This window comes from Schistocerca cancellata, chromosome 2 (assembly GCF_023864275.1).
Source record: "Schistocerca cancellata isolate TAMUIC-IGC-003103 chromosome 2, iqSchCanc2.1, whole genome shotgun sequence".
Lineage (NCBI taxonomy): Eukaryota > Metazoa > Arthropoda > Insecta > Orthoptera > Acrididae > Schistocerca > Schistocerca cancellata.
In genome coordinates, this window is record NC_064627.1 from 606,681,566 (window position 1) to 606,702,910 (window position 21,345).

The window sequence follows — 21,345 nt, forward strand, 5'->3', positions numbered from 1 at the left end:
TGCTGAAGCATTCACAACAAAGTGACAAGAGTTCAAAGTGCTCCTGAAAAAAGCTGTGAAGCTCGCATAATACTAGGTACATAAAGCTGGTGGAAACCTGAAATAAATAAGAGATTTTTGGAGAAAATTTAAGTGTATATTGAAAGAATACACTAATGGAAAATGGAGATGCTGTATTTGTCATAGCAGACAAGAAACTCACATCAACTGAGAAGGAAATTGAAGCTGGACGTGAGAGTGTTTGGGCAGGACTCAGTATCAGGGGTGGGCATAAAATGATAATTGGATCCTTCTATTGCCCACCACTCATTTTATGATGTAACCAAAAACTTTAGAGAAAACCTCACTTCATTTGTACACAAATTAAATTCCCCAATCATGCAGTAATCATTGAGTAGACTTTCAACAATGAACTGGGAAAATTACAGTTTTGTGGGTGGTGGGCATGACAAGACACCCTGTGAAACATTACTAAATGCTTTCTCTAAAAACTGGAACATTCATGATGGAAATATATTGGATTGTGGTTTCCCCTTGCTTTCAGTTTTCCATGGTTCAACAAAATGAAGACTATGTAGTTTAATGTACCTAGGCCAGTCCAACGGCTGCTGCCCCTCCTCGGGAACCATAACTCAATTTAGTTTCTCCAGAGAGAGCTCTCTAAAGTGGTTGCACCTGCGGTATGGCTACCTATATTTTTAAGGCAAACAAGCCAACCCACTATGGCAAGGCCCATAGTCTTCCTTTACACTACTTATAAGAGAGCTAGGAGGGTGAGGGAATGGGGAGTGTGAGGGGTTGCGGCAGACTTGGACATCTACCAGATACTAAGAACGAAACATTCTCAAATTAATGTCTTTTCTTTTTAAACAGTTATGTTAAAGGACACATTAATTATCCACTCATCAACTTAGGAGAACTCAGATGCACAATAATTGCTCACTATCACTGATTACATCAGATGTTCTAATTTTTGTTGGGTAGAAGCAAGTACTTACAGAGAGATTAAACATAACAGAGAATATATGTTAAACTCTTTAAGGCCATCTTCATTCTGGTAGGGCCCTACTCCTACATTTCTGGACTCCACAGAAACTCTCCCACACTTGACATATACTGAAGTGTAAAAATGGTTTGTTGGATACTGGCTTAGCTACAGTCAAGGGAATGATTCCAGACTGTCCCTTTCACTCTACCTTTATTTTCCATGTCTGCTGACACTGCAACTGCTGTCACCAAGATGTTAAGAACAAGCAAAATATACAGAGGAAGGAAAAATAAATTTTCTGACATACATTCACAATCAGATACAAGAAGGTGTCATACAAAGTTAAAGAAATCTTATACAGGGTGGTCCATTGATTGTGACCCAGCCAAGTATCTCACGAAAGAAGCATAAAACAAAATAACTACAAAGAACGAAACTTCTCTAGCTTGAAGGGGGAAACCAGATGGCACTGCCATAGGTCAAACGGATATCAACTGCAGTTTTTAAAATAAGAAACCCCATTTTTTATAACACATTCTTGTAGTATGTAAAGAAATATGAATGTTTTAGTTGCATCACTTTTTTCGCTGTGTGATGGATGGTGCTGTAATAGTCATAAACATATGGCTCACAATTTTAGATGAACAGTTGGTAACAGGTAGGTTTTTTTGAATTAAAATACAGAACGTAGGTACGTTTGAACATTTTATTTTGGTTGTTCCAATGTGATACATGTACCTTTGTGAACTTATCATTTCTGAGAATGCATGCTGTTATAGTGTGATTAGCTGTAAATACCACATTAATGCAATAAATGCTAAAAATTATGACCGTCAACCTCAATGCATTTGGCAATAAGTGTAATGACATTCCTCTCAACAGCGAGTAGTTCACCTTCTGTAATGTTCGCACATGCATTGACAATGCGCTGACGCTTATTGTCGGGCGTTGGATCACAATAGCAAATATCCTTCAACTTTCCCAACAGAAAGAAATCCGGGGACGTCAGATCCGGTGAATGTATGGGCCATGGTATGGTGCTTCGACCACCAATCCACCTGTCATGAAATATGCTATTCAGTACCACTTCAACTGCACGCGAGCTACATGCTGGACAGCCATCATAGTACATCACCATTCTGTCATGCAGTGAAACATCTTGTAGTAACATCGGTAGAACATTACGTAGGAAATCAGCATACATTGCACCATTTAGATTGCCATCGATAAAATGGGGGCCAATTATCCTTCCTCCCATAATGCCGCACCACACATTAACCCGCCAAGGTCGCTGAAGTTCCACTTGTGGGTTTTCCATTCCCCAATAGTGCATATTATGCCGGTTTATGTTACACTGTTAGTGAATGACGCTTCATCGCTAAATAGAACACATGCAAAAAATCTGTCATCATCCCGTAATTTCTCTTGTGCCCAGTGGCAGAACTGTACACGACATTCAAAGTCATTGCCATGCAATTCCTGGTGCACAGAAATATGGTACAGGTGCCAATCGATGTTGATGTAGTATTCTCAACACCCAGGTTTTTGAGATTCCTGATTCTCGCGCAATCTGTCTGCTACTGACGTGCGGATTAGCTGCGACAGCAGCTAAAACACCTACTTGGGCATCATCATTTGTTGCAGGTCGTGGTCGACATTTCACATGTGGCTGAACACTTCCTGTTTCCTTAAATAACGTAACTATCCGGCAAACAGTCCCGACACTTGGATGATGATGTAGCACACATAGCACACCCCCGTTGGGCATTTTGATCACAATAGCCATACATCAACACGATATCGACCTTTTCCTGAATTGGTAAACGGTCCATTTTAACACGGGTAACATATCAGAAGGAAATACTGTCCACGCTGGGGGAATGTTATGTGGTACCACATACTTATATGTTTGTGACTATTATAGCACCATCTATCACAAAGCAAAAAAAGTGGTCAAACTAAAACATTCATATTTCTTTACTTACTACACAAATATGTAAAAAATGGGGGTTCCTATTTAAAAAAAAACACAGTTGATGACCTATGGCAGCGCCATCTAGCAGGCCAACCATAGCGCCATCTGGTTTCCCCCTTCAAGCTAGAAGAGTTTCGTTCTTTGTAGTTTTTTCATTTTATGCTTATTTCGTGAGATATTTGGCCCAGTCACTATCAATGGACCACCCTGTATGTAGTGTCATGAACCCTTACATCCCTTTGTCGTTCAGTATAGATCTGGGATTGACTCTGGCAAAGCAAACAGTTTTTACTAGTCAAAGAGACTCAGTTCAGATTACTCACATCTGTAGGTTGAAAGGGTCAGTCTAGAATCATTCCCTTGACTGTAGCTAAGCCAGTATCCAACAAATATTTTTTTAACATCAGTTTTTGTCAAGAAAGGTTTGCAGGAGACCCTCTGTGGAGTCCAGGAATTTAGGAGAAGGGATCTATCGGAATAAAGCTCTGAGTCAGTCTATGACTGGGTAATAGTCACTGGGTAACAGGTGCTAACATGCTGTTTCAAAGACAATGCTCAGAGTCCTGTTATGAAAAAGTTTTAGAATAAGAATGCTTCAATTAGGTATAAACTCTTGCCTCAGATTAATTTTCATTCTGATGTGTTGTCTCATCAAAAAACTGACAGCAATTTACTCACTATGTGCAATTGACATATTGGTAGTAAATTACAAGGCTCATAATGGTGCAGTATGCTGAAAAAAAATCATCAAGTAACTTACCTTCAGATCCTAACACAACATGATTGAAATCTGGTCCACAAGACATTCTGGGAACCTGGCCACTCTTTTCAAGAACTCCTCTTGAGGTAACCAGTTTTACATGTACAAGCAGGTCTTCAATATTTCCATATACATTCTTTTTCATTCCTGACGCCCGTGTAGCAACCCATCCACCTAAACTACATACAAACTGGACATCAGTTTTAAACATTTCTTATTTGTTTATGATACCTTACTAGCAAGATTGATTTTACAAACATATTTTTCATTTTGAAATTTTAATCAGAAAAAGAACATCATCTTCCCAAATGTAAAAAATATTTGATGTCATTTTTGTCTGCAGTAAGGTCCTTTACATGTTAGATGTCATTGTACTAATTTATTACATAAAAGAATACTACACATCTTTCAGATCAGGCAAATCTAACAATCAAAGAAGAAGAAAAACAGAGAATCTTTCAAAGAAATTTGAAGCAATGCAAAATCAGTTAAATAAAGGCTGACAGAAAGCAACTATGTAGTAGAGGGAGTATAGGAGGGGATATTCAATGTTAGCAATGTAGAGGATTAATATAAAGATGCTTTGCATAGTAATTATCAGCAAATATTCCATTAGCATAAGAAGTCCCATGAATACTGAAAAATACTGATCTTTGTCTAAAACTATGGACAACAACTCACTATGGCCAACTGCATACATGCAAAGTAGCACCCATGATGTGTACAAGGGCGGCGGGCACATGTGCATGCTTTCAGAGGGAGTTATCTTTTAACTCTGAGGAAGAACATTGTACAAAGGTTTAGGAATGGCTTCAGTTTTGCAAATACGCTCCTGGAAATGGAAAAAAGAACACATTGACACCGGTGTGTCAGACCCACCATACTTGCTCCGGACACTGCGAGAGGGCTGTACAAGCAAGGATCACACGCACGGCACAGCGGACACACCAGGAACCGCGGTGTTGGCCGTCGAATGGCGCTAGCTGCGCAGCATTTGTGCACCGCCGCCGTCAGTGTCAGCCAGTTTGCCGTGGCATACGGAGCTCCATCGCAGTCTTTAACACTGGTAGCATGCCGCGACAGCGTGGACGTGAACCGTATGTGCAGTTGACGGACTTTGAGCGAGGGCGTATAGTGGGCATGCGGGAGGCCGGGTGGACGTACCGCCGAATTGCTCAACACGTGGGGCGTGAGGTCTCCACAGTACATCGATGTTGTCGCCAGTGGTCGGCGGAAGGTGCACGTGCCCGTCGACCTGGGACCGGACCGCAGCGACGCACGGATGCACGCCAAGACCGTAGGATCCTACGCAGTGCCGTAGGGGACCGCACCGCCACTTCCCAGCAAATTAGGGACACTGTTGCTCCTGGGGTATCGGCGAGGACCATTCGCAACCGTCTCCATGAAGATGGGCTACGGTCCCGCACACCGTTAGGCCGTCTTCCGCTCACGCCCCAACATCGTGCAGCCCGCCTCCAATGGTGTCGCGACAGGCGTGAATGGAGGGACGAATGGAGACGTGTCGTCTTCAGCGATGAGAGTCGCTTCTGCCTTGGTGCCAATGATGGTCGTATGTGTGTTTGGCGCCGTGCAGGTGAGCGCCACAATCAGGACTGCATACGACCGAGGCACACAGGGCCAACACCCGGCATCATGGTGTGGGGAGCGATCTCCTACACTGGCCGTACACCACTGGTGATCGTCGAGGGGACACTGAATAGTGCACGGTACATCCAAACCGTCATCGAACCCATCGTTCTACCATTCCTAGACCGGCAAGGGAACTTGCTGTTCCAACAGGACAATGCACGTCCGCATGTATCCCGTGCCACCCAACGTGCTCTAGAAGGTGTAAGTCAACTACCCTGGCCAGCAAGAACTCCGGATCTGTCCCCCACTGAGCATGTTTGGGACTGGATGAAGCGTCGTCTCACGCGGTCTGCACGTCCAGCACGAACGCTGGTCCAACTGAGGCGCCAGGTGGAAATGGCATGGCAAGCCGTTCCACAGGACTACATCCAGCATCTCTACGATCGTCTCCATGGGAGAATAGCAGCCTGCATTGCTGCGAAAGGTGGATATACACTGTACTAGTGCCGACATTGTGCATGCTCTGTTGCCTGTGTCTATGTGCCTGTGGTTCTGTCAGTGTGATCATGTGATGTATCTGACCCCAGGAATGTGTCAATAAAGTTTCCCCTTCCTGGGACAATGAATTCACGGTGTTCTTATTTCAATTTCCAGGAGTGTAGATGTATGGGTCTTGATGTATAGTGGTTATGTGAAGATTAATATATGTTTTTGCATCACTCGGTAGATGAATTTGCCAATACGCAATTACTCATTCTACATAATTATAAGATAAAAACAGTATCTTTGCTTAATTAATATATTTTTGTGCAGTTAGTGGATGCAACATTTATTTAAAATGTTTCAACCACATAATGTGTCTATATATGTATGTATGTATGTATGTATGTATTGTCAATGCTGAGTTGGATGCTTGTGAGATAAATAAATAAAATAATAACTAAATAAATACATACATAAATAAATTTGCATAATACAGAAATGATACACATTATTTCTCATTTCTGTATTTGAAAAGTACTTTAATCATAATTAAATAAAAATAAAGAACAAATCGCAAAAGAACACACACACACACACACACACACACACACACACACACACAGAGAGAGAGAGAGAGAGAGAGAGAGAGAGAGAGAGAGAGTGTGTGTGTGTGTGTGTGTGTGTGTGTTTTCATTTATGTACCATGTAGCATTAGTGGGTTTCTAATACAATGTCTCATATTTTATGTACACAAGAGTACCTTGAGAATTCGTAGGAGTCAGGTTCATGCCCTGCAGTGAATCCTTGTGACTGTAGCTCCCTCTCTAGGTCTTGACCAATAATACCAGCTTCACAACACACAAGTAAATTATTTCGGTCCAGCCACAGTATCCGATTCTAAAATGGGAAAAGAAATCATCTGTAAAGCAATTATACATACTGATAAATTTTTGTAAAAATATGGTGCCCAAAAGTAGCTTAAAAAAATTTCTATGTTGATAACTACATCACTTGTAATGGAAAGGAAGGAAGAACAGAATGCAATGTTCTTTGTGTTTCATGAGTTAGACAGCATTAATGAGAAAGAAAATGGGACTGAGTTTTAGCTAGGAATAGGGATACCATTTGTCAACTGACATCAATAGGTAGAGCAGAACACAGATCAATTTGGGACTGGATGTCACTATAAAGAGAGGAGGAGGAGGAATGTAAATTATACCAAGGAGGGATTAGGACGAGTAAACGCAAGAAGACAAAATGAGAGGGAAAACTGGCTGGTGTATGCTAAACGGAAAAGGGGAAACATGAAGTAAACAGATGAAATAGATACATGAAATGAACATGTCAGATGACTGTAGAACTTGGCAAATGAAAATGCAAGACGAAATTGTACAGTGAGTTGTAGAATGGTTGTGTGGTATATGCATTTGCAATCACTCCACACGCAGTGTGGGAGCCTTGTAAATATCATGGGAGGGTGTGTGGAAGAGAGGAGACTAGCTATGGAGATAAAATGAGGTAATCTGCTACTTAACCTTGAACTGTAATCCAGAAATCAAATAGGAATGCAGTTACTGTGGTGCACAGTGAAAGCAGTGAAAGGGGATAGTGACTGGGATACAGAGTGCTGCAAAAGTCTACCATAATCATGCTGGTAGAGATTTGTAATGTGTGCGTATATGAAAGATAAGAAAGAAAACACAGGGGAAGATGCCTACAGACAATAAGTGAGAGATGAAACAATGTAAAATATGAGACAACAATAAAGGACAGATGGCATGAGTTATAGGACAGAAGGAAACCAATACCGTATTCAGGATTTAATGCCCAAATTCACAAAATAAAAATATACAGAGGCCAGTTTTTAAATGGATTAATGGGGAAAGAAAATCAACTGTATGACAGGGCAGTCCCTTTAACAAGTCACAGATGAAATAATTTTGGAAACCATTAGATAACCTTAATCAAGATACCCGGCTGGAATTTGAACTCTGTATTTCCCAGGAATGAGTTGTGTGTGCTATTACAGAGTCAAAAGTTTAAAATGACTATCAAAAGCAGTATCATATTGTCTGCAAAACTTTAAGGTGAAGCAAAAAATGACAACTACGACTTACATGACAATGGATTGAGAAGTTATCTCACCTCTAGTGGTACCAAGTCCTCACTATTTTATGGTGTGTGTAATGTACTTCACAGTAGCTTACAGATAAAATGAAGAGATATGTACTGGTTGTTCAACACATGCTTCTCAGGCTAAGCACCTCCCAATTATGTTGGTCATTGAGCACATTTTCTCAAGCCAGAGGTTTTGAACCATTACACTTGGAGTCTCCAAATAGCTCTGGTTGAACAGCAAGCATGGGAAGTTCAAACAGGTAGATCGAGCTGCTGCCTTCTGTTTCCCATCAGAAGCTTTTGATACATTTGGATAAAAATGAGTTTCAAAGGGACTGCAAATGCAGATAAGAAGAAAATGGTCGAAAATCTACTGCTATCTTTCGAATGCATTGGCATAAAATGTACAAATTCATAAAAGACAATTACGTTTACAATTAGGTATCTGCTTAGTAGAATAAAAGGAGAATTTGGCTTACAAGAGTATGAAACTTTTAGAATGGTATGCAAAGGTTTGAAGGTCACAATTAAATTACATTAGCAGGATATTGTTAGTTTTGGTGCAGAAGGTAGGAAAAATAAATTAAGACTAACAAAATATATGTTTTCTTTATAACAAGAAACAAATTACAGGCTCTAGCCAATTATACTAAAAGAAAATATTTTTAATGAGCTTTAGGTGCCATATAAACAGTATTCATTCCTACACAAGGCAAGAGGAATAGGGTAGGAGTATTCTCCATCTTCTAAAACAACTGCTACACATCTCATCACAACTGTCCTTATCTTGAAAGTTTGTTTTAACACTGCAGTGGTTCACCTGGCATGGCCCTGTTGTATGTGGGATTCCTTGCCTTCTTCCAACCTTAAGACTGCCTTATCCAGGCACTTACAATGAGGACCTATACTTTGATGTGTACTCCGCACAACAGTGCATCTTCATATTTCTCTCATTGACAAATCATTGGCAGAGTGAATGGGTACTGAACCCCAGACCTTTTGATTTGATGTCTGGCAACTGCCCATTGAGCTACCAAGCCACAGAGTTTGCATATATCTAATAATCATCATCATCATCATTTAAGACTGATTATGCCTTTCAGCGTTCAGTCTGGAGCATAGCCCCCCTTATACAGTTCCTCCATGATCCCCTATTCAGTGCTAACATTGGTGCCTCTTCTGATGTTAAACCTATTACTTCAAAATCATTCTTAACCGAATCCAGGTACCTTCTCCTCGGTCTGCCCCGACTCCTCCTACCCTCTACTGCTGAATCCATGAGTCTCTTGGGTAACCTTGCTTCTCCCATGCGTGTAACATGACCCCACCATCTAAGCCTGTTCGCCCTGACTGCTACATCTATAGAGTTCATTCCCAGTTTTTCTTTGATTTCCTCATTGTGAACACCCTCCTGCCATTGTTCCCATCTACTAGTACCTGCAATCATCCTAGCTACTTTCATATCCGTAACCTCAACCTTGTTGATAAGGTAGCCTGAATCCACCCAGCTTTCGCTCCCATACAACAAAGTTGGTCAAAAGATTGAACGGTGCACAGATAACTTAGTCTTGGTACTGACTTCCTTCTTGCAGAAGAGAGTAGATCGTAGCTGAGCGCTTACTGCATTAGCTTTGCTACACCTCGCTTCCAGTTCTTTCACTATGTTGCCATCCTGTGAGAATATGCATCCTAAGTACTTGAAACCGTCCACCTGTTGTAACTTTGTTCTTCCTATTTGGCACTCAATCCGTTTATATTACTTTCCCACTGACATTACTTTCGTTTTGGAGATACTAATCTTCATACCATAGTCCTTACATTTCTGATCTAGCTCTGAAATATTACTTTGCAAACTTTCAATCGAATCTGCCATCACAACTAAGTCATCCGCATATGCAAGACTGCTTATTTTGTGTTCACATATCTTAATCTCACCCAGCCAGTCTATTGTTTTCAACATATGATCCATAAATAATATGAACAACAGTGGAGACAGATTGCAGCCTTGTCTTACCCCTGAAACTACTCTGAACCATGAACTCAATTTACCGTCAACTCTAACTGCTGTCTGACTATCCATGTAAAGACCTTTAATTGCTTGCAAAAGTTTGCCTCCTATTCCATAATCTTGTAGAACATGTAACGGAACTGAAATGATGGTGGGCTGACAGTAATTTGGAGCCCGCACGTCGGAAACGGGCGCGCTTGTGTGAGACTGCCAGGGAGTGCACCCTGATGCCATCTATTGGCGAAACTGGGAATTAGCGCTACCTGTCAGACAATGCACTAAGCTCTCGGAGTCAAATGTATTCTTTTTCTTGGTAATTATAAGTTATTACTGTATAATTTAATGTTGTAAAGCGCTAGCAGTAAATCATTATGACTGGTATGAACTCCAGGGTAATAAATATAAATATTCTCAAATACTAAATGATTTCGGTAAAAAGGTGGTAGGGGAACGCCCCCACTCTTGGTGATACGAGTGCAGCTAGGGGTAGCTGGAGACACAGGGACTGAACAATGGAATGGCCTGGGGAGTGTTGACGTGATCGGACGTGCATAACTGTGCTCACGCAAAAGTGATTGTGCAACAGAGAAGAGGCGAATATCGTCGCCGTTTTTGGAGTGAAACGCGACGAATGGTTGTTGAAGCCGCCTCTATGCCACTGGGGCTGATTGTAAGAGTTCCTGCGCCCAGATTTTATGGCGGACGTGCAGTAGCTTATACGAGTGCTACAGTTCGTAGTTCCAACCGCCATTAAGGGCATGAGGCGTGAAGAGCTGCGTTAGCCACATGCATCTCACCACCAGCACCGACACGTCTACCCAAGGCAAGACTGCTTGCAATTGTTAAGTCGAACTTTGTATACATGTAAAAGGAGAACACCAGTTTTCTTTTATGCAAGTGCAGAGGACAGAATATAGTAATGAGTAAAATTACGGCGCATGTTGTTCATTGTAAAGTGTAGTAACCTCAAACATAGTATAGTGAAATCAGACTGAGGCCACCATCGCCTCTTTCATTTACAATTCTTTTGGTTGTAGAATACTTTAGCGTATAAGAATGTTGAAAAGAACAATGGTCACACCAGAATGAGTCGCCTATTTATAGTTACTTAAATTTTTCTGAGTAACATTTCAAGTAAAGTCACTTAACTAATTCTGTATCAACTGTCCAAAGAGTAATATCCAAAATCATTAAATAAGTTGAAGGATAGAATTTTGTTAACCCAAGTTGCATAAACTGTCTTGGTAGTAATTACCAAGCCAACTCACAGAAATTGAGAGAGTATTTGCTTTGTAGAATCATCTAGAATGATCATAAATAGTAATATTCAGAATTAAGTTTAAATTCAACTCAAGTCATTTCACTTTGAAACGAGCCAAAAATTGATTTATTCTTTTGCTCCTTCAGAGCTGGCGACCCTAGTTATAAGTATTTTCAGGAGGATTCGACGGTAAGTCTGCTGCTCTCATCGTGCTGATAGGATTATCCACTGCTGCTAGCAGTGGTGATTGGATACATAAGCTCACTACCAAGTTAAGTGGGTCAGGTAGGCAGTGTTACCGTGTGAACTGTAGGGCACTGTAGGCCGTGGATCGAACCCGTTCAATCATCACAGCTCTTAGGGAAATAGTCCGGTTAGGAGTGTACTAATCATTAGGTAAATACTGGCGAGTAACGGTCAAAAATGTATACGCAAGTGAATTTAGCAAGGTCCACGTAGCATCTAGTTAATGTGGTGTAATGGCGAGGGTAGGAGTGGAGTAAAAGTGAGCTGAGCTTGTGGCAGCTGTGCTGTATTCAAATATTAACAACGTGAATTCACTACTACCTCTTACCATTAGGACTGAGCTATTTACAGTTAAAATACGTAGCAGTAAGCGCAAAGGCGTGACAGCTACAAGTCCATATTGGTTTTATACATACGGAATTAGGAAGCGGGTCATTCCGTCAGTGGAGGGGGTTAAAACAACTGAGTCAGTTGAGAACATACCCCATTTACTGATGGAAAGATTCGGCGGTTCGGTCGCAAACAGACAATAATTTCCTCCTAGGAACCCGGTCATATGCCTTTTCTAGATCTATAAAGCATAGATACAATTCCCTGTTCCACTCATAACACTTCTCCATTATTTGCCGTAAGCTAAAGATCTGGTCCTGACAACCTCTAAGAGGCCTAAACCCACACTGATTTTCATCCAATTGGTCCTCAACTAATACTCGCACTTTCCTTTCAACAATACCTGAGAAGATTTTACCCACAACGCTGATTAAAGAGATATCTCTGTAGTTGTTACAATCTTTTCTGTTTCCATGTTTAAAGATTGGTGTGATTACTGCTTTTGTCCAGTCTGATGGAACCTGTCCCGACTCCCAGGCCATTTCAATTATCCTGTGTAGCCATTTAAGACCTGACATTCCACTGTATTTGATGAGTTTCGACTTTATTTCATCCACCCCAGCCGCTTTATTGCACTGCAATCTATTGACCATTTTTTCCACTTCCTCAAATGTGATCCTATTTCCATCATCATTCCTATCCCATTCTACCTCGAAATCTGGAACATTACTGATCGCATTTTCACCTACATTGAGCAACTCTTCAAAATATTCCCTCCATCTGCCCAAGGCATCCACAGGATTCACCAGCAGTTTTCCTGACCTGTCCAAAATACTTGTCATTTCCTTCTTACCTCCCTTTCGAAGACTGCTAATTACACTCCAGAATGGTTTTCCAGCAGCTTGACCCATAGTCTCCAACCTGTTTCCAAAGTCTTCCCACGATTTCTTCTTTGATGCTGCAATTATCTGTTTGGCTTTGTTTCTTTCTTCAACATAACTTTCTCTGTCTACCTGGGTTCTGGTATGTAGCCATTTTTGGTACGCCTTCTTTTTCCTTTTACAGGCTGCCTTGACTGTATCATTCCACCAAGCTGTTTGCTTCATCCTACTTTTACACACTACTGTTCCAAGACATTCTTTAGCCACTTCTAGTACTGTGTCCCTGGACCTTGTCCATTCCTTTTCCGATGACTGTAATTGACTACATTCAACTAACTGGTACCTTTCTGAGATCGCTGTTATGTACTTGTGCCTGATTTCCTTATCCTGAAGTTTCTCCACTCTTATCCTCCTACATATGGACCAGACCTCCTGCACTTTCGGCCTCACAATCCCAATTTCACTGCAGATTAAATAATGATCAGCGTCATCAAAGAATCCCCTGAATACACCTGTGTCCCTCACAGCCTTCCTGAATTCCTGATCTGTTATTATATAGTCAAAGACAGATCTGGTTCCCCTGCCTTCCCAAGTATACCGGTGAATGTTCTTATGTTTAAAAAAGGAGTTTGTGATTACTAAGCCCATATTGGCACAGAAATCCAAGAGTTGTTTCCCGTTCCTGTTGGCCTCCATATCCTCTCCAAATTTACCCATAACCTTTTCATACCCTTCAGTTCAATTTCCAATCCTGGCGTTAAAATCACCCATGAGCAGAACACTGTCCTTGTCCTTTACTCTAACAACTACATCATTGAGTGCCTCATAAAAACTATCCATCTTATCTTGATCTGTCCCTTCACAAAGCGAGTATACTGACACAATCCTAATTTTCTTGCTAGACACTGTCAAATCTATCCGCATCAGTCGTTCGTTTACATACCTTATTGCAACTACACTGGGTTCCATTTCTTTCCTGATGTAAAGCCCTACACCCCATTGTGCTATTCCTGCTTTGACTCCTGACAGGTAGACCTTGTATTCTCCCACTTCCTCTTCTTTCTCACCCCTTACCCGAATGTCACTAACAGCTAAAACGTCCAGCCCCATCTTACTTGCAGCCTCTGCCAGCTCTACCTTCTTCCCACAGTAGCCCCCATTGATATTAATAGCTCCCCATCTCATTACCATTTGTTTGCCAAGTCGTATCTTAGGAGTCCCTGGTTTGTCAGTTAGAGGTGGGACTCCGTCACCTCCAAAGGTCCTAGGCATTTTGCTCTGATTGTTGCCAGCATCATATTTAAAGTACCAGGGAAGCAGGTTGCTAGCCTTACTTGCCCCGAGTCCCATTGGGTTTTACCCCTAACGGCTGAGGGACTAACCGGTGGATTTGGTAGTCTTTGCCGTATGAGCACGAAGGTGACCACGACTCAGAATATGTCCGAGATGCCCAGCCTTATTCCAAAGTAACTGGTATCCCGACTGTCGGGACCACTTACTTGGCCACTCATACGTTGCCCGTGGTTCATGAACTAGGACATGACTACAGGAACCCACACCATGAACCACCTATCTAAACCTATATCTAAACATAACATAATTCATAGCAAAAAATGCCACTGTATTCTCAGGTGTGAATGTCATTGTTTTTCTCTTTTGTCATACAGGTAAGGCTATTTTTATTTATTAATGTACATTTGCCTTACAGTAATTGGTAAGTACACATGCAACTAGTTTCTCATCAAATGACTGCATCTACTATTTGTTCCAGCTAGCCTCAAACTCCAATCGTGGTACTAGCCATAACTGGAGGGAGTGCACTTGTTGGAAACTCTGACTCTTTCATCAATTTATCTGCCGACTAGCCACCTACCTCCCAACAAATGTTTGAGCTCCTTTTGTGGATGGATTGCTCATTTTCGTGTATCCCTCCACACCACAACTAGTCTGGCCTATCAGTTTCAGCTCTACCTCTAACGCCCTTTTTCACTGCATGGTATGAACTAAATTCAAATCTGTGCCTACCACCCCACCACTGAAAATCTTGAAGAATGGCTCCATAGAGAAATAAAGGCCTTACTCATGCCAAGCCACAGGGCTGTGGACTGACAGCCTTCCTATTGTTTTTTAAGGCATCTGAACAACTCTCAAAGAAGAGCTATACACTACAATGGCTGAATTTGTATATGAACAAATATTACAATTGCCCGAAGAATCCTCTATTGATGTGTTTAACAATTTCATTGATGCATCAGAGTTAGCTTATCACCTACGATCACAGATCTGCAATTTCCACCCAACTGTCTCCATATAACATTCTGTCCAGTGACCATTCGTTTTGTAAGAATTTAAAATCTGGGCCTCACTTGTGTAAATATCTTTTGCATTGCTGTGGACACTCTTTTCTTTATTCTGTGCACTGTACTGTACAAGAGTTTGTGTAACAGTATTTAACTCGTATAATAATCTTATAGTTCCAATCAGATACTACCAGCAAATTACTCTGCTAACAGGTTATACACAAAGACTGTATAGTTTCGTGCAATATTATAAAAAAATATGAGATCACTGGCTTGCAGAAATTGGCAGCATGTGGCAATATGGAACCATGTAATAGCTAAAACAATGGTTGCCAGAAAACCAATTAACCCCCCTTATTGGGAAAACTGATGGGATGAGAAAACTATAGTTTTTGGTAGTTCGTTATGGGAATGTATCTACAATACAAACAATTGTGGGATTGCATCAATGATATATATATGATCATTTGCAAGATATGTCTACAGCTAAAGAAGCTTGGGACAAGCTAAAGCAACTCTACGAAGATTCTGGCCTCTTGTTATGAAGAGACAGCTGACAACCAGAGCATAAAATTGTTCACCAGTCAAAGAATATGTATCAAAGGTAATTTCCATGTCGCAAAATTAAATGGCTTGAACTTTGAAGTTAAAGAAGAAATGATTGGGTGTATTCTACTTACAGGACTACAAGACAAATATAAATCTTTGAGTACAATTTTAAAAAATTCAAACTTGCCAATCAGAAGAGCCTCCATCAAAAATGTTAAAACACTGACAGGCTCACAAATTTTAATAGCAAATAATGACAACTTACCAGCACAAACTCTACTATCCGTTAGTAAAATTGTATAAAAAGGTCATTCCATTTTATTTAACAGACATGTCTGTCGTATTTATGACACATTCAAAAATGTGGTTGCCAGTGTGTTATTAGCAAGTGGTACATACAGGCTAGACCAACCAACTGACTGAATTTTTGGATCAAAGTCTGTATCACAGTTAAATAGTGCAGACTTGTTACATGAAAGACTAGGTCATCTGTATTCTGAAGCTAGGCATGCAGTTCACAAAGGCCAGACTTACAGAATTTCATTTGATGGAGCAGTTAATATTTCATGTGCAGTTTGCTCAGAAGGAAAACATACAAAACTCTCTTTTTGGAGATGTGGCTCACGAGCCATGGAAGTTCTTGAGTTAGTTCACTCAGATGATGATGATAATAATAATGTTGTGTGGTGAGGGCCTCCCGTCGGGTAGACCACTTGCCTGGTGCAAGTCTTTCAATTTGACACCACTTCGGCGACTTGTGCGTCGATGGGGATGAAATGATGATAATGAGGACAACACAACACCCAGTCCCTGAGTGGAGAATATCTCCGACCCAGCCGGGAATAGAACCCGGGCCCTTAGGATTGACAGTCTGTCGCGCTGACCACTCAGCTACCGGGGGCGGACAGTTCACTCAGATGTGTGTGGGTCAATGCAAACTCTATCAGTTGGAGGAGCCCAACACTTCCTTACTTTAATTGATGACAATTCTAGGAAAGTATTTGTGAATACTCTCAGATTTAAAAAAAAAAAGATACAACAGCTGATTTGAGACTTTAAAAATCTACTTGAAAGGCAAATTGGAAAAAGGAGCTATTTCTACATACAGGTAATGGTACAGAATATGTGAACAATAATTGATAAACTTTTTCAGGCAGTAAGGGCTCTGATTTGAGACTACTGTGCCAGACACACCACAACAAAATGAAGTAGCTGAGCATTATAACAGTACAATAGTACAAAAAGCAAGTTGCCTGCACTTCGAAGAAAATTTGCCAAATAAATTCTGGGCAAAAGCAGTCTCTGCTGCAGTGTACTTAATTACAAGATTTCTGATTAAGGCACTAAGAAGCTTTGACAAACAAGAAGCTGGATCTTCAGCATATCAAAATATTTGGATGCAAGACCTATCTATGTTCACATTGAGAGAGCCCACTAATGAAAATGGGACAAAAAGTATTGATTGTACCTTGGTAGGATAATGTGAAGAATCAAAAGCATACAAGCATTTTGATACTAATTGACAGAGAATCATAAAAAAGACATAATTTTTGATGAAGGTACTACTAAACAATATAAAGAAGAAACCAAGTCACAGGAACCAAGTCGACTGTTTTGCCCACTGACAGAAGCAAAATGAAATAACTCCTGAAATAGAGGAAACTGAACATGGACCTGAGACTATTGCATCAAGTAGTAATTTGAGGAATGTTAGCAGCAATGAGGAATCAAGTCTAAACATGCAAATAATCATAATGAGGAACAGCAGCAACCTGAGTCAGTATGAAAGTCATTCAGAATTCCAAAGCCAAAAAACTGCATGACTTCGTAATTTACCAGTGTAAACAGTCAACTGACAGCAATCCTTTGTCACTGGAAGAAGCAATGATGTCAGACGATGCTAAAAGCTGGCTGAAAGCAATACAAGAAGAGTTACAATCTCCCAAAGAGAACCACACATGGGAGTGCTGTTTTACCTTCATAAAAGAAACCATGTATGTGAAATGGGTGTGTAAGACGAAAGATTTGAAAGGCCACACAGTATGCTATAAAGCATGGCTAGCTATAGAAGATGGTGCTCAGAAGCAAGGTATGGATTGTGATGAAACATATGCACTAGTTATAAGATATAACTCATTAAGATACTTACTTGCTATGGCTGTTAAATATAATCTTGAAACAAACATTAACAACGAGATAGAGGGGCTGGCCAGTACTTACCTCAGCTCAGTACAGCCGATAGATACACAAAACAGAACAGAAAATTTACGTTCCTAGCTTTCGGAACTTTGTTTCTTCATCAGGGTAGGAGAGAGGGGAAAGAAAGGGAAGAAGGGAAAGTGGATTCAGTTACTCACAACCCAGGTTATGAAGTAACAGGGAAAGGAAAACACGGAGGGTAGAAGGGATGGAGGAATGGTTGTCAGAGGGAAGCCAAAGATATACCATATACCATGGTTGTCAGAGGGAAGCCAAAGATATTCTTTGGCTTCCCTCTGACAACCGTGCCTCCATCCTTGCTACCCTCCCTGTTTTCCTTTCCCTGTTACTTCATAACCTGGGTTGTGAGTAACTGAATCCACTTTCCCTTCTTCCCTTTCTTTCCCCTCTCTCCTACCCTGATGAAGGAACAAAGTTCCGAAAGCTAGGAACGTAAATTTTCTGTTCTGTTTTGTGTATCTATCGGCTGTACTGAGCTGAGGTAAGTACTGGCCAGCCCCTCTATCTCTTTGTTAATATTTATTTCACATCTTTATATGAGATTTTCCATTAATCATTTAAATATGATCTTGACATTGATGTTGTTACAGCTTTGTTACAAGGTGACTTACATGAAGAGATTTATGTCAAAGTTCCATAAGTAGACACTGTTACAAAGACAATGAGAGGACTGCCACATAACAGGTTACTGTGACACAAAATGGGCCAGAGAGACCAAAGGCAGGAAGTCAATAACTGAATATCTGCTTGAATCTCAAGGAGGAGTAATACTGTGGCAGAGTGAAAAACAGCCAACTGATTGTAGCCTCTTCCACAAATGAAGCAGAATATATGGCCTCAAGAAGGGTTTTATCAAACTGTTATGTAACAACAAAGCTATAATTGACTTGTCTAAAACTAGTGGCTACAAGAGTTGAACCAATCATATAGACAAAATACACCACTTTATAAGAGAAAAAACAGAGTCAGTTGAAGTCACCATGGAGCACAAATCTTCAGATAACATGTTGGAAGGCATTGTGACAAAAGCTCTCCCCCCCCCCCCCCCCCCCCCCTCCTCTCTCTCTCTCTCTCTCTCTCTCTCTCTCTCTCTCTCTCTCTCTCTCTCTCTCTCTCTCTCTCTCTCTCACACACACACACACACACACACACACACACACACACACACACACACACACTTCTTGTGGGGGTGTTTGAATATTTCAATCTATGATGATGATTGGTTTCTGGGGCACTCAACTGCACAGTCATCAGCACCCATACAAAGTCCCAATTTTTTTTCACACTCCAATTTTTTACGTAGTCCAATCTAGCCATTGTTACGTATGATGATGATGATGATGATGATGAAATGATGAAGACAAGACAAACACCCAGCCCCCGGGTATAGAAAATCCCCAACCCAGCCGGGAATCAAACCTGGGACCCCGGGATCCAGTGGCAGCAATGCTACCCACTAGACCACGAGCTGCGGACCACAATCTATGCCTCGCTTGTGTGAATATCTTTTGCATTGCTATGGACACTCTCTACTTTATTCTGTGGACTGTATTGTACAACAGTTTGTGTGACAATGTTTACCTTGTATAATAAATCTTATCATTCCAATCAGATATAGCCAGAAAATTACTCGGCAAACACTTTTCTAGGACATATATTTTTGTAAACATAGGAAAATTTCTCAGACGAGTGAAGAATGGCCCATACATAGTACTGCTACGCCATGAGTTAACACTCACTGTCAACATCATTGATGGCTCCTCCTCCAAGATACCCTTTTCTCCAGCTGAAACACACACCAGTGCAGACACAGCAACCAACATCAAAAGGCTAGCTATTTGTGATTCCGTGAGGACACTTGATGCACCAGACTTCCATCAGCATAGCCTGTGCCTCCTAGAAAACTCCACTCATCACTTGCTTTAGTGTAAGCTTCAGCCCTAAATATCTTTAATACTTGATGGGAAAGTGATGTGGACAGTATATTGTGTTACATTTTATATGCAGCGTAGATTCTTTGATATTTTGTGGCTTGCAGCCTTCCCCAAAACTACACATTTCTTCTTAAAATTCTTTAGAACATAGATTACAGACTTAAGTCTCAAAAATTTTCTCACTATTGTAGCTGGTAGTAATTAACAAAGCAGCATCATTTAATCCATAGAATTTGGAATCGGCAACGTGATAAAAAAATTCTATGATCTCCTCCTGCCCCCAATTCCCTTCAGACAAAATACTGGATTAAATTCTGCACACAAACAATTTATATGTCCTTGTAGCTTGAAATGCTGAAATACACCCTGTATCAGCCTAATGTTTTGTTTCTTATTACCACTCTTAATGTTCAGAGAATTCAAACTTGATTCTGGAAGATGCTGAATAATCAAAAATGAACCTTAACCATTTAAGTTGGTATCATACTATTAAATTCATTCAAAAACAGAAAACATGAACAGCCTGATTCTAAAATATTTTAAAAATGTGTTCTATGTATTATTAGATGAGAGAGAGAGAGAGAGAGAGAGAGAGAGAGAGAGAGAGAGAGAGAGAGAGAAATGGGTAACAAATTTTACAGGAATATTTTACTTGTAATTTATTTCACTTCTTTGTGTTCTGAACAGTGAAATGAATTTTTGAGCCTTTAATTCATAGTATCACCAAAACTAAAACCAAGTAGTCAATGACCCATATATAACAAAAAGTACTGGAATTCATGGTTAATGATTATGAATGCAAATTAATAGATACACTTTGATAACAGAACTAATCTTATTTTCACTTAATCCACATGTATTTTAAAAATTTACATATGTATGCATTTATTCATGTACCACATCTCCTACTAAACTACTGGACTCATTTAAACCAAACTTTGTACACATATCACTTACAGTCTGGAAATTATTGCTGTGGGAGGAAGAACCACCTACTTACCACAGGGGTTTAGGTGGGGGTGAAAAAGCAGTGTAGCCCATGGTACAAGAATACCCCTACTTTAGTCCTCCAGTAGGCAATGAATTTCACACACAATTTCAGATGTTTGTGAAATTTTTTCTTGCTGATGACCGGATCAAAGGGCATCAGTTTGTTCCTATCTGCAGCGTTGGGCAGCAATATTGTGACCATGAATCAATTCCAGAGGTGCAAAATGAGTTGGGGTAGCAACACATGACCTATTATTTGGGCTGTGTAAATTCTTAATGCATTTCAGTCTGTTAGCTACAATGATAAAAATGCACAAAAATCAGATGGGTGTCTGAGATATCAGAAGAACATTTACACCAGGGTTTTACTATGGATAGTGAGTTTATCTGCATACTGAATCATAGTTTTCTGTGGTGACAGTAACCTCAATGGTGTACAGAACCAGCATTGGAAACAGAGGCTCACCCTTCTTGAGGATGGCTGCACAAGATGTCTTATGTCTAACATTGTCCATCTACGAGTGCCCTTTTATAACCATGGAAATTGTTAGGCTTTCTTTGGTGGCTGGCTTCAGAGAACCTACTGCACTGGATCTTCCCAAGTTCCCAACCCAATTAATGCTGTAGGCATGTTTCTCCCACAGAAATGAAAGAAGAATTTGTCTTTGTTAAGTTTATGTCTGAGACTGAAAATATCTCTGTTCTTTGTTAA

The 21,345-nt window shown here is 40.6% G+C and overlaps 1 protein-coding gene across 1 annotated transcript in view; it reads right to left on the bottom strand.

Moving 5' to 3' along the window:
- The window catches only part of LOC126162260 (alkyldihydroxyacetonephosphate synthase), a 249,674-nt gene that overhangs the window by 41,327 nt on the left and 187,002 nt on the right, over positions 1-21,345 (bottom strand). Inside the window, exons 6-7 of the mRNA XM_049918652.1 lie at positions 6,557-6,693; positions 3,724-3,902 (exon numbers count right to left, since the gene is read on the bottom strand). Coding sequence (XP_049774609.1) covers positions 3,724-3,902; positions 6,557-6,693 — 316 coding nt within the window. The remainder of the gene's footprint in view (positions 1-3,723; positions 3,903-6,556; positions 6,694-21,345) is intronic.